General features: G+C 35.7%; 1 protein-coding gene across 3 annotated transcripts in view; it reads right to left on the bottom strand.

The window, feature by feature from the left end:
* The window catches only part of CDH17 (cadherin 17), a 124380-nt gene that overhangs the window by 101338 nt on the left and 6156 nt on the right, over positions 1-16886 (bottom strand). For all 3 annotated transcript variants that reach the window (XM_019719225.2, XM_074316428.1, XM_074316429.1), the window contains one exon: positions 1656-1726. In XM_019719225.2, the coding sequence (XP_019574784.2) occupies positions 1656-1706 (51 nt within the window). In that variant the 5' untranslated portion in view covers positions 1707-1726. Of the gene's footprint in view, positions 1-1655; positions 1727-16886 lie in introns of those variants that run through there.

The following is a 16886-nucleotide window of genomic DNA, read 5'->3' as shown; positions in this document are numbered from 1 at the left end:
ACAGCTGTGCTTGCAGCTATCTCCTGGGCAAGGTTCTTGCTGTCAGCAGTGTTTGGGCAGTATTGCTTACTATAGGCAGAAATCTCACCAGGATGAGAGTAGAGAGAAGGAAAACTTATATTCAACTGTTTTCCAGGAAGAAGAATGCATGTCTCCTTTTTAGACTAAAGGCAGATGAGCCTGCTAAGATCAACTTATTATTATAGAATCTTCTCTCTCTCTCTTAGATCTCATTGTTTCTAAATATAAGCCCATAATTATGTGTTTATTTTCTGCCTTATTCCTGGCACTGTGCTATGTGCTTAAGTTTCAAAGATAACTAAAACACAGGCCCTTTTTCATAGAGGCCAGGGACCATATAAGTATGGACACTGAATTTTAAAAATGCTGTAGTAGTGATAATAGCTAATATTTATTGAGTGCTTAGACTGTGCCAGTCACTGATCCAAGGGCTTTAAAATGCATTGTCTCATTTAATTGCCACAATATCATATAAGGCAAGTACTCTTATCAGACCCATTTAACAGGGCAGAAAACTGAGGTTCAGTGCTTAAGTAACGCATCCAAGTTCCAGTGATAACTGGTAAATCACAGTGCCAAGTTTGAATCTAAGGCTGACTTCACCACAACGCTATGATAACACAGATAGCAAAGGATGTTTCAGAGAGTAGAAGAGGAGAGAAGTCAAGTGGGAATGTTTGACCCAATCCTTAAGCAGTCCTAGTGACAGCAGTCCCTGGTCTTTGAGGATACACATTGCTCATAAAGTTTGAACTGCAGGTTACCTGCTCTCCCCCACCCCCAACCCTGTGGGGAAGGCTCTGAGTGTTTCACAAACTTGGTTCTGTTTCACTTTGTAGATGTTTTGAACTGTGTGGGCTCTAGAGACCTCTTGAGGATTTGAAATTTGATATGCTATTTTTGGGTCCCAGAAGAAAGGAACCAAGATTTGAGGTGTTAGCAATCTAGAAGCTAACACCTAAGGAGAAAGCAAGTGCTTCTCTATAAACTTGCTTCATAATACAACAAAGTGGCAAATATATGACTTTTATGAATCTCATGAGTAAAATCAGGATGGCATCTCACTACTGACCTGAGGGTGAGGGTTGGATTTCTCCAGGTTCCATCCAGCTCCAACCTCTAGAAGCCTATCAGTCAATAGAGTTAGCTCAATGGCTAAAGACAAATATAAGTACAAGACTCCGAAACACATATGGAAAGAAAAGTACAGAGCAGAGCAGAGTTGAAAATAGAGAAAATGCTTTTCTTAGTGTTTCAGCGGGAATTTTTCATGGTCGAAGTTAGATAAATAACGTCAAGATTAAAGGACTACACTAATACATGTGTCAGTATGCTTTTATTTCCAGGTTCCCTGAAATATACATGAAGGTATAAACCTGAGTAAACAGATATTTTTAAAACCTTTCCCATTAACTGCTTTTGGCTTTTAAGAGCTGAGAAGAAAGTACAGACATGTGACTTGTAGCAATTTCATCAAAAATATAATATTGGGGCAAACTATGTGTCCTTCGTATACAATAATTTAATTTTGATAGACTATTTTTTTAAGCGGTAACCATTATTTCCCTGGTATGGGGTAGAAGAATGGTAGAAAATATTTCAGTAAATAAACAAAGAACATTTTCTTCTCTTACCAAATAAAGTGTAAAGAGACACAAGCAGTGCAGTTGGGCTTGCACCATCATAGTTTTCTTTATTCAATCTCCTGTGAATAAACCAGAGATAAAAGCAATTAGTTACCAGTCTGTTAAAATCATATCCTTCCAACTAGAAAGGATCGTTGGGTGATATCCAATTACAAACACGGGATCCGCAAAGGTCAGTCTCTCTTCTGTATGGAGCTATCCAATGTTCCAGAAGCTTCATGATACTTTATCCATAACAACACACAAGTCAACATCCCAAATCAAGCTCATGCTTCCTCCATTTCTTTAGCCACTTGACTGTATTATAATCTTCATTTAAGGGTCTTAAATTATAGGCAATAAGTATAATTTTCACCTTTATTATATGGATGAGGAAGCTATGTTTTAGCAAAGGCAGGATAACTAGATACTAAAATTTTAGTGGTTCTGATTCAAAGTTACAAATATATGAGATTCCTCAAGCAGAAATAATCCAAGAATGTTCACAATCCTTCATTCAAATACCTCACCATCCACCTCTTTGGCCTTCTAAACATTGTTGTTAACTATGCAATAAACTTAAGGAAAACATGTACTTCTTATTACTCCAAAAACAACTAAATAAGAATCCAAATTCTGCCCTTATTCTCTGCTGCTCAATATCATTTTTTCTTTTTTTCTTATGACTTCACATTTCAAAAAAATTATACCTCACCCTGAGACACATCATGACTAACAAATTTTAAGATCTGAGATAAATTTTCCACATGGCCTATAAAGCAGGGTTGTTGCCTATCATATTGGACAAAACAAAACAAAAACCAAGGAAATTAAAAAATGCATTCAGAGTACCTCCCAAAAATAAGTTCATACACTTGTCCCCAATTTTTGTAACTGCCACCAAGAGGAATCCTCTAGATCCACTGGTCTGAAGGCCAGTAGTGTTCACAATTGTGGTCCCACAGGACTGTATAAACTTGCAAACTTTAAAAACTATTGCCTGAGGGTCTAGCTTCCACTCAACCTGAAAGTAAGTGCTGTTTGAGATCTCACCCTTTGGAATACTCGTAGGTCCTTGTGCACCCTCAAAAACTGGGACCTAACAAGAATAAATTAGGCTCCTTAGACAGTCACAAAGGTTGGAGAGACAACCAAGAGATTGGGCAACGTTAAACAATAAGGTTCATCTCCTACGCATGGCTATTCTTTCAAATTAAGAGAGATAATTCTTCCACCTAATACATAGAAACAAACACAGAGAGACAAAATTCAGAAATAGAGGAATATGTTTCAAATGAAAGAACAAGAAAAAACCATAATGAAACAGATGTAAGTAATTTACCTCTTAGAGTTCAAAGTAATGGTCTTAAACATGCTAACTGAACTCAGGACAAGAATAGATGGACACAGTGAGAACTTCAACAAAGATAAAATATAAGGAAGTACAAAATAGAAATCACAGACCTAAAGAACACAACAACTAAACTAAAAAATACACTAAAGGGTTTCAACAGCAGTTTGGATAAACAGATCAGCAATGTGGAAGACATGGTAGTCAAAATCACCCAAACAAACAGATGAAATAGAGAGAGAGAGAGAGACAGAGAGACAGAGAGAGACAGAGACAGAGAGACAGAGAGAGAGAGAGAGAGAAGCAAGGGAGGGAGGAAGGAACAAAGCTTAAGGGACCATGGGACAACATCAAGCAGAATAACATTTATATTATAGGGGTACCAGAAGGAGAAGAGGCAAAAAACTTATTTGAAGAAATAATGGCAGAAAACCTCCCTAACCTGGGGAAGGAAACAGACATCCAAGTCCAAGAAGTACAGTTTCACAGATGAGCCCAAAGAGATCCACACCAAGACACATTATAATTAAAATGTCCAAAGTGAAAGATAAAGAGAGAATCTTAAAAGGAAGCAAGAGAAAAGCAACGTGTTATGTACAAAGGAGCCCCCATAGGACTCTGAGCTGATTTTTTTTTTTTTAGCAGAAATTTTATAGGTCAGGAGTGGCATGATATATTTAAAGTGCTTAAAGGAAAGAACTTCCAAACAAGAATACTCTTTTTGGCATGGTTATCATTCAAAACTGAAGGATAGAGTTTTCTATAAAAGCATAAGCTAAAGGAGTTCATTACATCTAAACTGGCCTTACAAGAAACGATAAAGGGATTTTTTTAAGCTGAAAAGAAAAGGCACAGGCAAGTAACAGATAATATATGGAAGTTAAAATCTCGTAAGTAACAGCAAATATATATTAAAGGTAGTAGATTAAGCACTTGTGAAGATAGTATGAAGGTTAAAAGAAAAAAGTAGTAAAATTAACTATAACTACAATAATTAGTTAAGATTTAAACAAAATAAAAAGAAGTAAAATGTGACATTAAAAACAAAACAGAGAGGGTTGGTAAATGTAGAGTTTGAAGAATGCATTCAACCTTAAGTTGCTATCAATTTAAAATAGATGTTATATATATTATTATATGTGAACCTCACAGTAACCACAAATCAAAAACCTAAGTAGATACACAAAAGATAATGAGAAAGAATAGAAAGCCATCAAAATCACAAGGGAAGAGAGCAAGAGAAGAAGAAAAGAACAAAGACAAACTACAAAAAAATCCAGACACAATTAACAAAATGACAATAAGGACATAACTATCAATAATTACTTTAACCAGAGGGTAAGGGGGGAGGGGGTTGTTAGATGAGGGTAAATGGGATCAAATATATGGTGATGGAAGGAGAACTGACTCTGGGTGGTGAACACACAGTGGGATTTATAGATGATGTAATAAAGAATTGTACACCTGAAATCTATGTAACTTTACTAACAATTGTCACCCCAATAAACTTTAATTAAAATTTAAAAAAATAATTACTTTAAATGTAAGTGGACTAAATTCCTCAGTCAAAAGACATAGAGTAAATAAATGGATAAAAACAACAAGAATCATCCATATGCTGCATATAAGAGACTTACTTCAGATCTCAGAACACGCACAGATTGCAAGGGAAGGGAAGGAATAAGATATTACATACAAATGGAATTTTTTTTAAAAGTTGGGATAGCTGTACTTACCTCAGACAAAATAGACTTTAAAACAAAGATTGTAATAAAAGAAAGAAGGGCATTACATAATAATAAAGGAATCATTCAACAAGAGGGTATAACATTTGTAAATGTTCATGCATGCAACATATGAGTACCTAAATATGTAAAACAAATATTAACAGACCTAAAGGGAGAAATTGACATCAACACAATAATTATAGGGGACTTTAATATGCCACTTATATAATGGATGGATCATCCAGACAGAAAGTCAATAAGAAAATAGTGACCTAAGATAACACATTAAATCTAAAATGACACATTAAACCATATGGACTTAATAGATATATACAGAACATTCCATCTAAAAGCAGCAAAATATTCCAGCAAAAGCAGTTCTAAAAGGGAAGTTCATAGCAATACAGACCTTCTTCAAGAAACAAGAAAAAATCTCAAATCAACAATCTAACTTTAGACCTAAAGAAATTAGAAAAAGAAGATCCAGTGAGGCCCAAGGCTAGTAGAAGAAAGGAAATAATAAAGATCAGAGCAAAATTAAGTAAAATAGAAGCTAAAAACAATAGAAAAGACCAACAAACTAACAGCTTGTTCTTTAAAAAGATTTTTAAAAATTGACAAACCTTTAGCAAAATTCTTCAAGAAAAAAGAGAGAGCGATCAATACACAAATAAAATTTAAAAAATGAAAGAGTATTTGGTTGAGGATTTTTGCATCTATGTTAATTGGAGATATTAGTCTGTAAGAGTTTTCATACGAAAAGTTTTTCATAAGAAAAACTGTGAACAATTACAGGCCAACAAATTGAACAACCTAGAAAAAAATTGATAAATTTCTAGAAATATATAATCATCCAAGACTGCAGGAAGAAATAGAAAATCTGAATAGACCAGTTATTATTGAAAAGGTTGAATCAGAAATCAATAACCTCTCAATACACAAAAGTCCAGGACCAGAAAGCTTCATTGGTGAATTCTACCAAACATTCAAAGAACATATAATACATATTCTTCCCAAAATCTTCCCCCCAAAATTGAAGAGGGAATGCTTCCAAATTCGTCTTATGATGCCAACACTACCCTGATACCAAAACTATGCAAAGACACCAAAAAAATAAAAAATAAAAAATAAAATAAATGCAAAAATCCTTAATAAAATGTTAGCAAACAAAATTCAACTATATATTAAAAGGATCATACACTATGATCAAATAGGATATATTTCAGTGATTAAAGAATTGTTCAATATCCTCAAACTAATCAACGTGATACACCACATTAACAAAGAGAAGTATGCAATTATATGATCATCTCAAAAAAGTAGAAAAAGCATTTGACAAAATTCAATATCCATTTATGATAAAAACTCTCAACAATGTGGGTATAAAAAGAGTGTATCTCAACATAATAAAGTCCATATATGACAAACCCACAGCTAACATCATAATCAATGCTGAAAAGTTAAAATCTTTTCCTCTAAAATCAGGAAAAAGACAAGGTTGCCCACTATCACCGCATTTATTCCACAGTGTTGGAAGTCCTAGCCATAGAAATTAAGCAAGGAAAAAAACAAACATATATATATGAAGTAAAACTCACTATTTGCAGATGACATGATACTATGTAAAAAAAAAAAAAAAACCAATGACTCCACAAAAAAAAACACATTAGAACTAATAAATGAATTCAGTAAAGCTGCAAGATACAAAATCAATATAGAGAAATCTGTTGAGTTTCTATACAAATTATCAGAAAAAGAAATTAAGAAAACAATCCCATTTACAATTGCATCAGAAAGAATAAAATACTTAAGAATAAATTTAGCCAACGAGGTGAAAGACCTATGCCCTGAAAAGTATAAGACATTCATAAAAGAAGTTGAAGAAGACACAAATAAATAGAAAGATATTCTATGCTCCTGGACTGGAAGAATTAACATTGTTAAAATTTCCATGCTACACAAAGCAAACTATAAATTCAGTGAAATCCCTATCAAAATTCCAATGGCATTTTTCACAGAACTAAAACAAATAATTCTAAATTTCTATGAAACCACAAAAGACCCCGACTGGCCAAAGCAACCTTGAGAAAGAAGAGCATAGCGGAAGGTATCACACTGCCTGATTTCAAACTACACCACAAAGATATGGTAATCAAAAAAGTATGTTATTGACATGAACACAGACACATAGGTAAATAGAACAGAATACAGAGCCCAGAAATAAACCTGCTCATATGTAGTCAATTAATTTATGACAAAGTAGCTAAGAATATACACTGGCCAAAGGATAGTCTCTTCAATAAATAGTGTTGGGGATACTAAATAGCCACGTGGAAAAGAATGAAAGTAGACTACTACCTGACATCAGACACAAAAATTAACTCAAAATGGATTAAAGACTGGAATATAAGACCTGAAAAGATAAAACTCCTTGAAGAAAACGTAGGTAGCAAACCCTTGACATCAATTTTGGTGTTGAATTTATGGATCTGACTCCAAAGGCAAGGGCAACAAAAGCAAAAATAAACTAGTGGGACCACAGCAAATTGAAAAGTTTCTGTACAGCAAAGAAAATAATCATCAAAATGAAAACGCAACCTACTCAATGGGAGAAAATATGTGCAAATCATATATCTGATAAGGGGTTAATATTCAAAATATACAAAAGGCTCAAACAACTCAATAGCAAGAAAACAAACAATCCGATTAAAAATGGGCAGAGGATCTGAACAGACATTTTTCCAAAGGGGACATACAGATGGCCAACAGACACATGAAAAGATACTCAACCACTAATCATCAGAGAAGTACAAATCCAAAAACCACAATAAGATAATCACTTAATACCTGCTAGACTGGCTATTATTAAAAAAGACTAGAAATAACAAGTGTTGGTGAGGATTTGTAGAAAAGATAACCCTCATACACTGTTGGTGGGAATGTAAATTGTACAGCCACAATGGGAAAACGTATGGAGGTTCCTCAACAAATTAAAGATAGAACTACTATATAACCCAGCTTTTCCACTTCTAGGTATTTATCCACAAAAAACAAAGTTCAAAAAGATGTATGCTTCCCAATCACCTCTCCTCTTAAACCTTTGGAGAGTTGTTCTTTGTCCTCTGCTGGACACATATTAGGAATCTTAATACATTCTCTGAGTTCACTTTCCAGAGAGACGTAAAATTAGACTGCAGTGTATTATCAGACTCATCTGTTATATTCATTGAAGCATTATTCACAATAGCCAAGATATGGATACAATCTAAATGTCCACTGATGGATGAATAAAAAAACTGTGACACACACACACACACACACACACACACACACACACACACACACACACACAGGAATACTACTCAGCCATAAAAAAGAAGGAAATCTTGCCATTTACAACAACATGGATGGATCTTAAGGGTATTATGCTAAGTGAAATAAGCCAGAGAAAGACAGGTATTGTACGATTTCACTTACATGTGGAATCTAAGAAAACAAAATGAAAACAAAATTCATAGACACAGAGACCAAATTGATGGTTATAAGAGAGGAAGGGGGTTGAGGGTGGGCTAAATAGGTGAAGGGGAATAATTGAATGGTGACAGAAGTAACTAGACTTATTTTGGTGATCACAATGTAGTATATACAAGGGGGGTGGGGGGTGGGGGGTGGGGGATGAAGGTAAGGGGGATCAAATATATGGTGATGGAAGGAGAACTGACTCTGGGTGGTGAACACACAACGGGATTTATAGATGATATAATACAGAATTGTACACCTGAAATCTATGTAATTTTACTGACAATTGTCACCCCAATAAATTTAATTCAAAAAAAAGACCAAAAAAAAAAAGAAATATGTTGTACACCAGAAACTAATATAATGTTATTTACAAATTTATCTCAATTTTTAAAAAATGTATTCATTTCACTAAAATTTTAATCACTTTATTATGTCTAGGGATTATCGATAGTTTTGGCTGAATTCATCTTTTTTTAAATTTTTTTACATTGAACATATACCACTAATATACGCAGCATGGGGAAGTGGTTATTAAAATACTAATCAATAAAAATTTAGGCCCTTAAATTTTTAAGTGCCTTACATCTGGATAGCTTATATCTGAACTTTTAAAAGGTAAAAGTACTACCCCATTTTAGCCTCCCAGATGCCATGGGAAATAAAGAAAGAAATAAGCATTAATTTAGCATCATCTGTGTGATAGATGATGGAGGGTTCTTTATTAATAGAATAACAGTGATGTAGAAAATGGACTCTGCATCAGAAAGCCTGGGCTAGAAATCCAGCTCTGCCTTTTACTAGCTGTGCAGCCATGAGTATACAACTTAATCTCTCCATGCCTCAGTTTCCTCAAATGGAAAATACATTGCAATTACTTAACAATAAATGTGAGCTTTTATAAGTCTCTCACAGGCATAATGAATTAGGAATTGCTGTTCTCATTTTATTTGTTTTTTTTTAATTTAAACTTTATTGGGTTGACAATTGTTAGTAAAGTTACACAGATTTCAGGTGTACAATTCTGTAATACATTATCTATATCTCACATTGTGTGTTCACCACCCAGAGTCAGTTCTTTTTCCATCACCATATATTAGACCCCATTTACCCTCTTATAGAACCCACCCACCCGCCTTACCATCTGGTAACCCCCAAACTATTGCCTATGTCTATGAGTTTTTGTTCCTTCATGTGTTTGTCTTATTCTTTTGTTGTTTTAAGTTTCATATACCACACATCAGTGAAATCATATGGTTCTCGACTTTTTCTGTCGGACTTATTTCGCTCAGCATTACAATCTCAAGATCCATTCATGTTGTTACAAATGGTACTATTCATCTTTTCTTACTGTTGAATAGTATTCCATTGTGTACATATACCACAACTTCTTTATCCATTCATTTATTAAAGGACATTTTGGTTGTTCCCTTGTCTTGGCAACCGTAAATAAAGCTGCAATGAACATTGCACTACACATGTCTTTATGGATAATGTTTTCAGAATTTTTGCCTAGATACCCAGCAGAGGGAATGCTAGGTCATATGGTAATTCTATTCTTAGTACTTGAGGAACCTCCACACTGCCTTCCATAGCAGCTGCACCAATCTGCATTCCCACCAACAGTGTATTGAGGATTCCTTTTTCTCCACAGCCTCTCCAACACTTGTTACTATTTGTCTTGTTGATGATAGCCATTCTGACTGGGGTGAGGTGATATCTCATTGTGGTTTTTCTTTGCATTTCTCTGATGATTAGTGATATTGAGCATTTCTTCATATGTCTATTTGCCATTTGTATGTCCTCTTTGGAGAAATGACTCTTCGGGTCTTCTGCCCATTTTTCAGTTCGGTTGTTTGTTTTTCTGTTGTTGAGTTGCATAAGTTCCTTGTATATTCTGGATACTAGCCTCTTATTGGAGGCACTGTTTGCAAAAATCTTCTCCCATTCAGTTGGTGGCCTCTTTATTTTGTCGATGGTTCTTTTGCTGTACAGAAGCTTTTACGTTTGATATAGATAGTCCCATTCATTTATTTTAGCTTTTACTTCCCTTGCCTTTGGAGTCAGATTCATAAAACGCTCTTTGACCCAAGGTCCATAAGTTTGGTACCTATGTGTTCTTCTACGCAGTTTCTTGTTTCAAGTCTTATGCTTAGGTCTTCGATCCATTTTGAATTAATTTTGGTACATCGTGACAAATAGCAGTCCAGTTTCATTCTTTTGCACGTGCCTTTCCAATTCTGCCAGCACCATTTATTGAAGAGGCTGTCTTTTCTCCATTGTATGTTTTTTGCTTCTTTGTCAAAAACTATCTGTCCATATTTATGTGGTTTTATTTCTGGGTTCTCAATTCCATTCCATTGCTCTGTGTGTCTGTTTTTCTGACAATACCATGCTGTTTTGATTATTGTTGCCCTGTAGTACAAGCTAAAGTCAGGGAGTGGGTTACGTCCAGCATTGTTCCTTTATCTTAGGATTGTTTTGGCTATTCAGGGGTTTTTTGTGGTTCCATACAAATCTGATGATTTTTTGTTCTATTTCTTTAAAAAATGTTATTGGGATTTTGATGGGGATTGCATTAAATCTGTATATTGCTTTGGGTAGTATGGCCATTTTAACTATGTTGATTCTTCCAATCCATGAGTACGGAATGTCTTTCCATTTCTTTGTGTCTTCTTCAATTTCTTTCAAAAATGTCTTATAGTTTTCAGCATATTGGTATATCACTTCCTTGGTTAAGTTTATTCCTAGGTATTTTATTCTTTTTGTTGCAATTGCAAAAGAAATTGTTCTTTTTATTTCTTTTTCTGAAATTTCATTGTTAGTATAGGAATGCAATGGACTTTTTCTATGTTGATTTTGTAGCCAGCAACTTTACTGTATTCGTTTATTGTTTCTAATAGCTTTTTGGTGGAGTCTTTAGGGTTTTCCTTTTTTTTTATTAAATTTATTGGGGTGACAATTGTTAGTAAAATCACATAGATTTCAGGTGTACAATTCTGTATTACATCATCTATAAATCCCATTGTGTGTTCATCACCCAGAGTTAGTTCTCCTTCCATCACCATATATTTGACCCCCCTTACCTTCATCTCCCACCCCCACCCCCCACCCCCCGTACCCTCTGGTAACCACTAAACTATTGTCTGTGTCTATGAGTTTCTGTTTCTCATTTGTTTGTCTTGTTCTTTTGTTGTTTTTGGTTTATATACCACATATCAGTGAGATCACATGGTTCTCTTCTTTTTCTGTCTGACTTATTTCGCTCAGCATTACTCTCTCAAGATCCATCCATGTTGTCACAAATGTTCCTATATCATCTTTTCTTACCGCCGAATAGTATTCCATTGTGTATATATACCACAACTTCTTTATCCATTCATCTATCAAAGGACATTTTGGTTGTTTCTATGTCTTGGCCACCGTAAACAAAGCTGCAATGAACATTGGAGCACACGTGTCTTTATCTCTAAATGTTTTCAGATTTTTTGGGTAGATACCCAGGAGAGGGATTGCTGGGTCATATGGCAGTTGATATCTAATTTCAAAACCTTGTGATCAGAGAATATGCTTGGTATGATGTCAATCTTCTTAAATGTGCTAAGGCTAGTTTTATGTCCCAATATATGGTCTATCCTAGAAAATGTTCCGTGTATACTAGAAAGGAATATACAGACTGATGTTCTAGGATGAAGTGCTCTATAAATGTCAGTTATGTCCATTGCATCTAATGTATCATTTAGGGCTGCAATTTCTGTATTTATTTTCTGTTTGGATGATCTATCCATAGCTGTCAATGATGTATTTAGGTCCCCTAGTATAATTGTGCTTTGGTCAATTTCTCCCATCAGTTCTGTTAGTAGTTGCTTGGTATATTGCAGTGCTCCCTGACTGGTGGCATAAATATTGATGACTGTTATGTCTTCTTTTGTGTAGTCCCCTCATCATTATGAAATGTCCATTTTTGTCTCTTGTGACCTATTTTTTCATGAAGTCTGTTTCATCTGATATCAGTATGACTACACCTGCTTTGCTCTGGATATCATTTGCTTGGACTGTCAACTTCCACCCTTTCACTTTGATTCTATTTTTGTCCTTGTAGCTGAGATGTGTCTCTTGGAGGCAGCATATTGTTGGGTTTAGTCTTTTGATCCAATCTTCTACTCTGTGTCTTTTCATTGGTGAGCTCAGTCCATTTAATTTAGGGTGATTATTGATATGTGAGGATTTCCTATCATTCTGTCTTTGGTTTTCTGGTAGGACTGTGTCTCCATTGTTTCTTTGCCTTTTTGTTGTTGTCTATTATTTCTGTGTGGTGGTATTCTATGATGTTTCCCTCTGTTTCTTCTTTTATTACATTATATTTCAGTTCTGAATATTTTTGAGTGGTTACCCTTAAGTTTTTGTAAAAGAAAGTTTGATATTTAGAGTATTGCATTTTCTTCACCATGCTTACTTTCTCCCTTCCCATATTCCAGTGCAGGCCTTTACTCTCTCCCCTTTTATATTTTTGTTGTCACAAATTATTCCTATTTATGGTGGTCGAAGAGCCTCCTTCAGTATTTCTTGTAGTGCAGGTCATGTATTAGAAAATTCCCTCAGCTTCTGTATGTCTGGGAAGGTCTTTATTCCTCCTTCATATCTAAAGGATATCTTTGTTGGATATATTATTCTTGGCTGATAATTTCTCTCTTTCAATAGTTTGAATATTTGAGACCAATCCTCCTGGCTAGTAGAGTTTCTGCTGAAAAATCTGATGATAATCTAATGGACCTTCCTTTGTAGGTTACTGGTTTCTTTTCCCTGGCTGCCTTGAGGATTCTTTCTTTGTTGTAATTTTTGACAGCCTCAATACAATGTGCCTTGGAGAAGGCCTGTTGGGATTGAGGTAATTAGGTATTCTATTTGCTTCTTGGATTTGAGGATCCAGTTCTTTCCACAAGTTTATAAAGTTCTTGTAGACTATTTGTTTGATTATACTCTCTGTTCCCTTCTCTCTTTCTTCTCCTTCTGGTATGCCCATTATTCTTATATTATTCTTTTTGATGGAGTTCAAAAGTTCTTGTAGAGTTCTTTCATTTCTTTTAACTCTCAAGTCTCTTTCTTCTTCCATCCATGTCATTTCCAGATTTCTATCTTCAATGTCACTGATTCTTTCCTCCATCTGGTCAACTCTACTAACTAAGCTGTCTATTTTATTCTTCTTTTCTTTTATTGAGTTCTTAATCTCCAGAAATTCTATTTGGTTCCTTTTAAAAATTTCAATCTCTTTAGTAAAATGTTAATTTTGTTCTTTGATTGTGTTTCTGCGTCATTAAACTGCTTGTCTGTGTTTTCTTACATCTCACTGAGCTTTTAAAAAACTGCTGTCTTGAATTCTCTGTCATTTAAGTCACATATTTCCATATCTTTAAGTTCATTTTCTGGAGACTTTTCATTTTCTTTCTGAGCTGTCTTGTTACCTTGGTTATTCATGGCAATGATTGATTTATTATTTCTCTTCCTAGACATCTACAGGAGTGGGTTCTGGAACAGGTAGACAGAAAGAGGTCTTTCTTTGTTTTCCAAGAGGTGTTGGTAGAATGTTTTATTTTCTCTCTGACTGCAGCCTTTTATTGTTTCTCACACTGTAATGTTATATTTTCTCTGCACTATTCTGGCTTCTTACACAATGAGGGGATTCCCTGGAAGGCAGGCTTTTCCTCTGTGAACAGTTCACCTGGGTCATAAGGCGCCGCCTCCCCGGGGGAATTGGAGAGCCTCTGAAGTTCCAAAGCTCTCCCTGTACCAGATTCAGAGCCCGTGTGTTTCAACAGCTCTGTTTACTCCTGTAGGGAGCGGCCCCGATGGGTGGGGACAGGGGCAGGGTGGGTTGTGAGAGGTGGCCCAGAGCAATGGTGGCGACCACCACCACAGCCAGTCCTGCTTCTACGGCTCCCTCCCTTTTGCCAGAACTAGTTGAGCTTCAAGTCCATGTCTACGGACCACAGTTCTCAGAACAGCAAATATTCTATACTTTTGATCTGACAGTGCTACTGTTCCACTTCTAGCACCAGGCAGGTGGTGGCGGGGCGAGCTCTGGGATGAGAAGGAGAGTGAGGCTAGGCTCAGTGCCTAAGGCTTCTATTCTCTGCTTGGCAGTGAGGGCTTAAACCACCATTTTCAGTCTTCTTCCCTCAGTCTTTCCTCCAAGGTCTCTGTAGTGAGAGCTGGGTTCAGCCCTGTTACATGCTGTCCTCTCAGCCCTGTGGGCCATAAGTGGAGCCCTAGCAGTCCAGTTTCTTCTTTCTCCTGCAGCTACAGTAGTTCCAAAATGCAGCGACCTCAGAGCACCGATCTAGGTCTGCGAACTGCACCCGTGCAGCCCTGTCCCACTTCTCTCTTCCCTCTTTGCCCGCTCGCACAATTTGCCCACCTTATATGTTTTCAGTAGTGCGCCTCTTAGTCTTGCCTGTGTGTTGTACAGGGAGTCCTTTGTGGAGTTATAGTTGTTCAATTTGTTGTGAATTGCAGGGGAGATTTCAAGAGGCTCACCTCACACTGCTATTTTTATGATGTTATTAGCCTGTCAATGATTATTCTCATTTTATATATGAGGAAATTGAGGCTGAAAGTTAAACAATTCACCTAATAACACATAGCTAGTAAGTGACATTGCCATGCTTCAAATCAGATCTGTCCAATTCCAAAATCCAAAACCTCTTTTGACTCTTTCTTTAGTACCTTATATAGTGCGATAGCTGCAAAGAAGTAGATACAGGCATGTAGAGGTAGAGATATATACCTGCTATATAAATTAAGTAGCCCCAAGGTTCTACAGCTATTTTAAATAGCCTATAGTAAAACCCTTGAGGACAAATTCTGTGAATGTTTAAAAATTAGCTGTTGCCTCAGAATTAATTTGGTTGGTGTGTCCAAATATCATTTTAGAATTCACTCACTATGTTAAACACAAACGAGACTTTTTTTTTCTTTTTTTTTTTTCTGCTGCTGCTGCTGCTGCTGCTTTAGACTGCTTATGTGGTTTAAAAACACATAGAAACGAATAATCCCAGGTTCTAGCATACTGCAATATAAAATGCATGTAAATGAATACATTGGTATTGTTAAGCCTAATTTTTTTTATATTAGCAAAACGAACATTATCAACAATCACCAATATTTACTTTAAAAAAGTAAAAATATAGACAAATAGTGACACAGGTGGGGATCTTTCTCCTCAAACTCCTCAGTATAAAATCTTTACAGTGCTGGTCCCAAAGCCTTTTCCAGTCTTATCTCCCACTCCCTTTCCACACCCAGTTAACACTGTGCACCCAGATGGACTTTGCACCTGAACTTTCCTATCTCCATGCTTTGGCACTTGCTGTCCTCCCCACCTAGAACAAGGCCCCACCTGGAGTCAATGGACAATTGATATTTGCTCATGAAGATGAATTGACACCATTTTCCTCACCTCTACTTCTACTTCTCTTGTCTTACCATCTAGGTCCAAAGTATTCATTTATTTTAAAAGCACTGAATTGTTATAAAAAGCTTCTATAATGTTCTAGAACCTGTGTTAAGAACTAGGATACCAAAATAAGGAGTATAGGGTCTGCCTTCAAGGAGCTAGAACTGAAACCTTACTCCCTTCATGAACTTATCCCTGATTTCCAGAGGAAATACTTTCCTCTCAAATCATTTCCTGCCCACATCTTATTTTTCATTGTTTACTTATATGTTTGTGCTATTGCCTCTACTAAAAAATAAAATCCTTCAAGGCAGAGGACTGATTTTAAAAATTCTTATTTCTTAACCTCTTACAGCTTTTTACACTATGTCTTGTATATACTAAGCCCTCGACAGATGTCTGTTAATTTCTAAAACATTTGTGATTGTCTAGTATTGATATCCTACTAATTTTTCCAATCTATAAGAGAATAGATTTTGAAACAACATAAAATGTTAAAAGAAACTAACAAGATTTAAAGATTTATTTTGATGCAAAGTAGTGAATTTTTAATGTTGATGAAAGGGTTGTTTCCTTTTTAAATAAAGTAACAAATATTGCTTATTAAGTAGGTTAAGAACTGGTTGATCTATATTATCTCTCCTGAACACATTTTCTTTTTAGCACTTTTAATCTTCCAAATACATATAAATTGAATAAAAGAAAAGCAAATAAAAATAAAATAAATGCCTTATTTTAGTCAGATGTTCAGATGGGTTGCTGGCTGGGGTGTTTTGATGAAATCTAAAAAGTAAAAGTAGCAATGCACTTATCCTCTATTTTGTCACTCACATCTAGTCTTATCCCTCACAGAAGGGTTTCCAGCAAAAAATAGAAGTCATTGCTCTCCACTCCCATGCCTAGGGTTCCATGATTTATTTGCAGACAAATCTCCCACACAGTGATATGATTGTTAGGAGTGCGGACCCTGGCATTAGATGGCTGGTTTGGATCCTGGCTCCTCTGCTGACTCATGTCTATTCATCTGTAAAGCAGGGATAATAATAGTATCTACTTTTGAGAGTTATGGGATTCAGTGAATTAATATTTCTAATAGTGTTTGCCAAATAAAAATTCATTCTGCCACCCAAGTTTGCTTAGTCACAACCTTGCACATTGTCTACAGATGTCTTCTTTCTCAGTTACCAGCT

The sequence above is a fragment of the Rhinolophus sinicus genome, linkage group LG12, assembly GCF_036562045.2.
Source record: "Rhinolophus sinicus isolate RSC01 linkage group LG12, ASM3656204v1, whole genome shotgun sequence".
In the NCBI taxonomy this organism is placed as follows: domain Eukaryota; kingdom Metazoa; phylum Chordata; class Mammalia; order Chiroptera; family Rhinolophidae; genus Rhinolophus; species Rhinolophus sinicus.
Note: the sequence above shows the minus strand (reverse complement) of the source record. Positions and strands in the feature narration are given on the sequence as shown.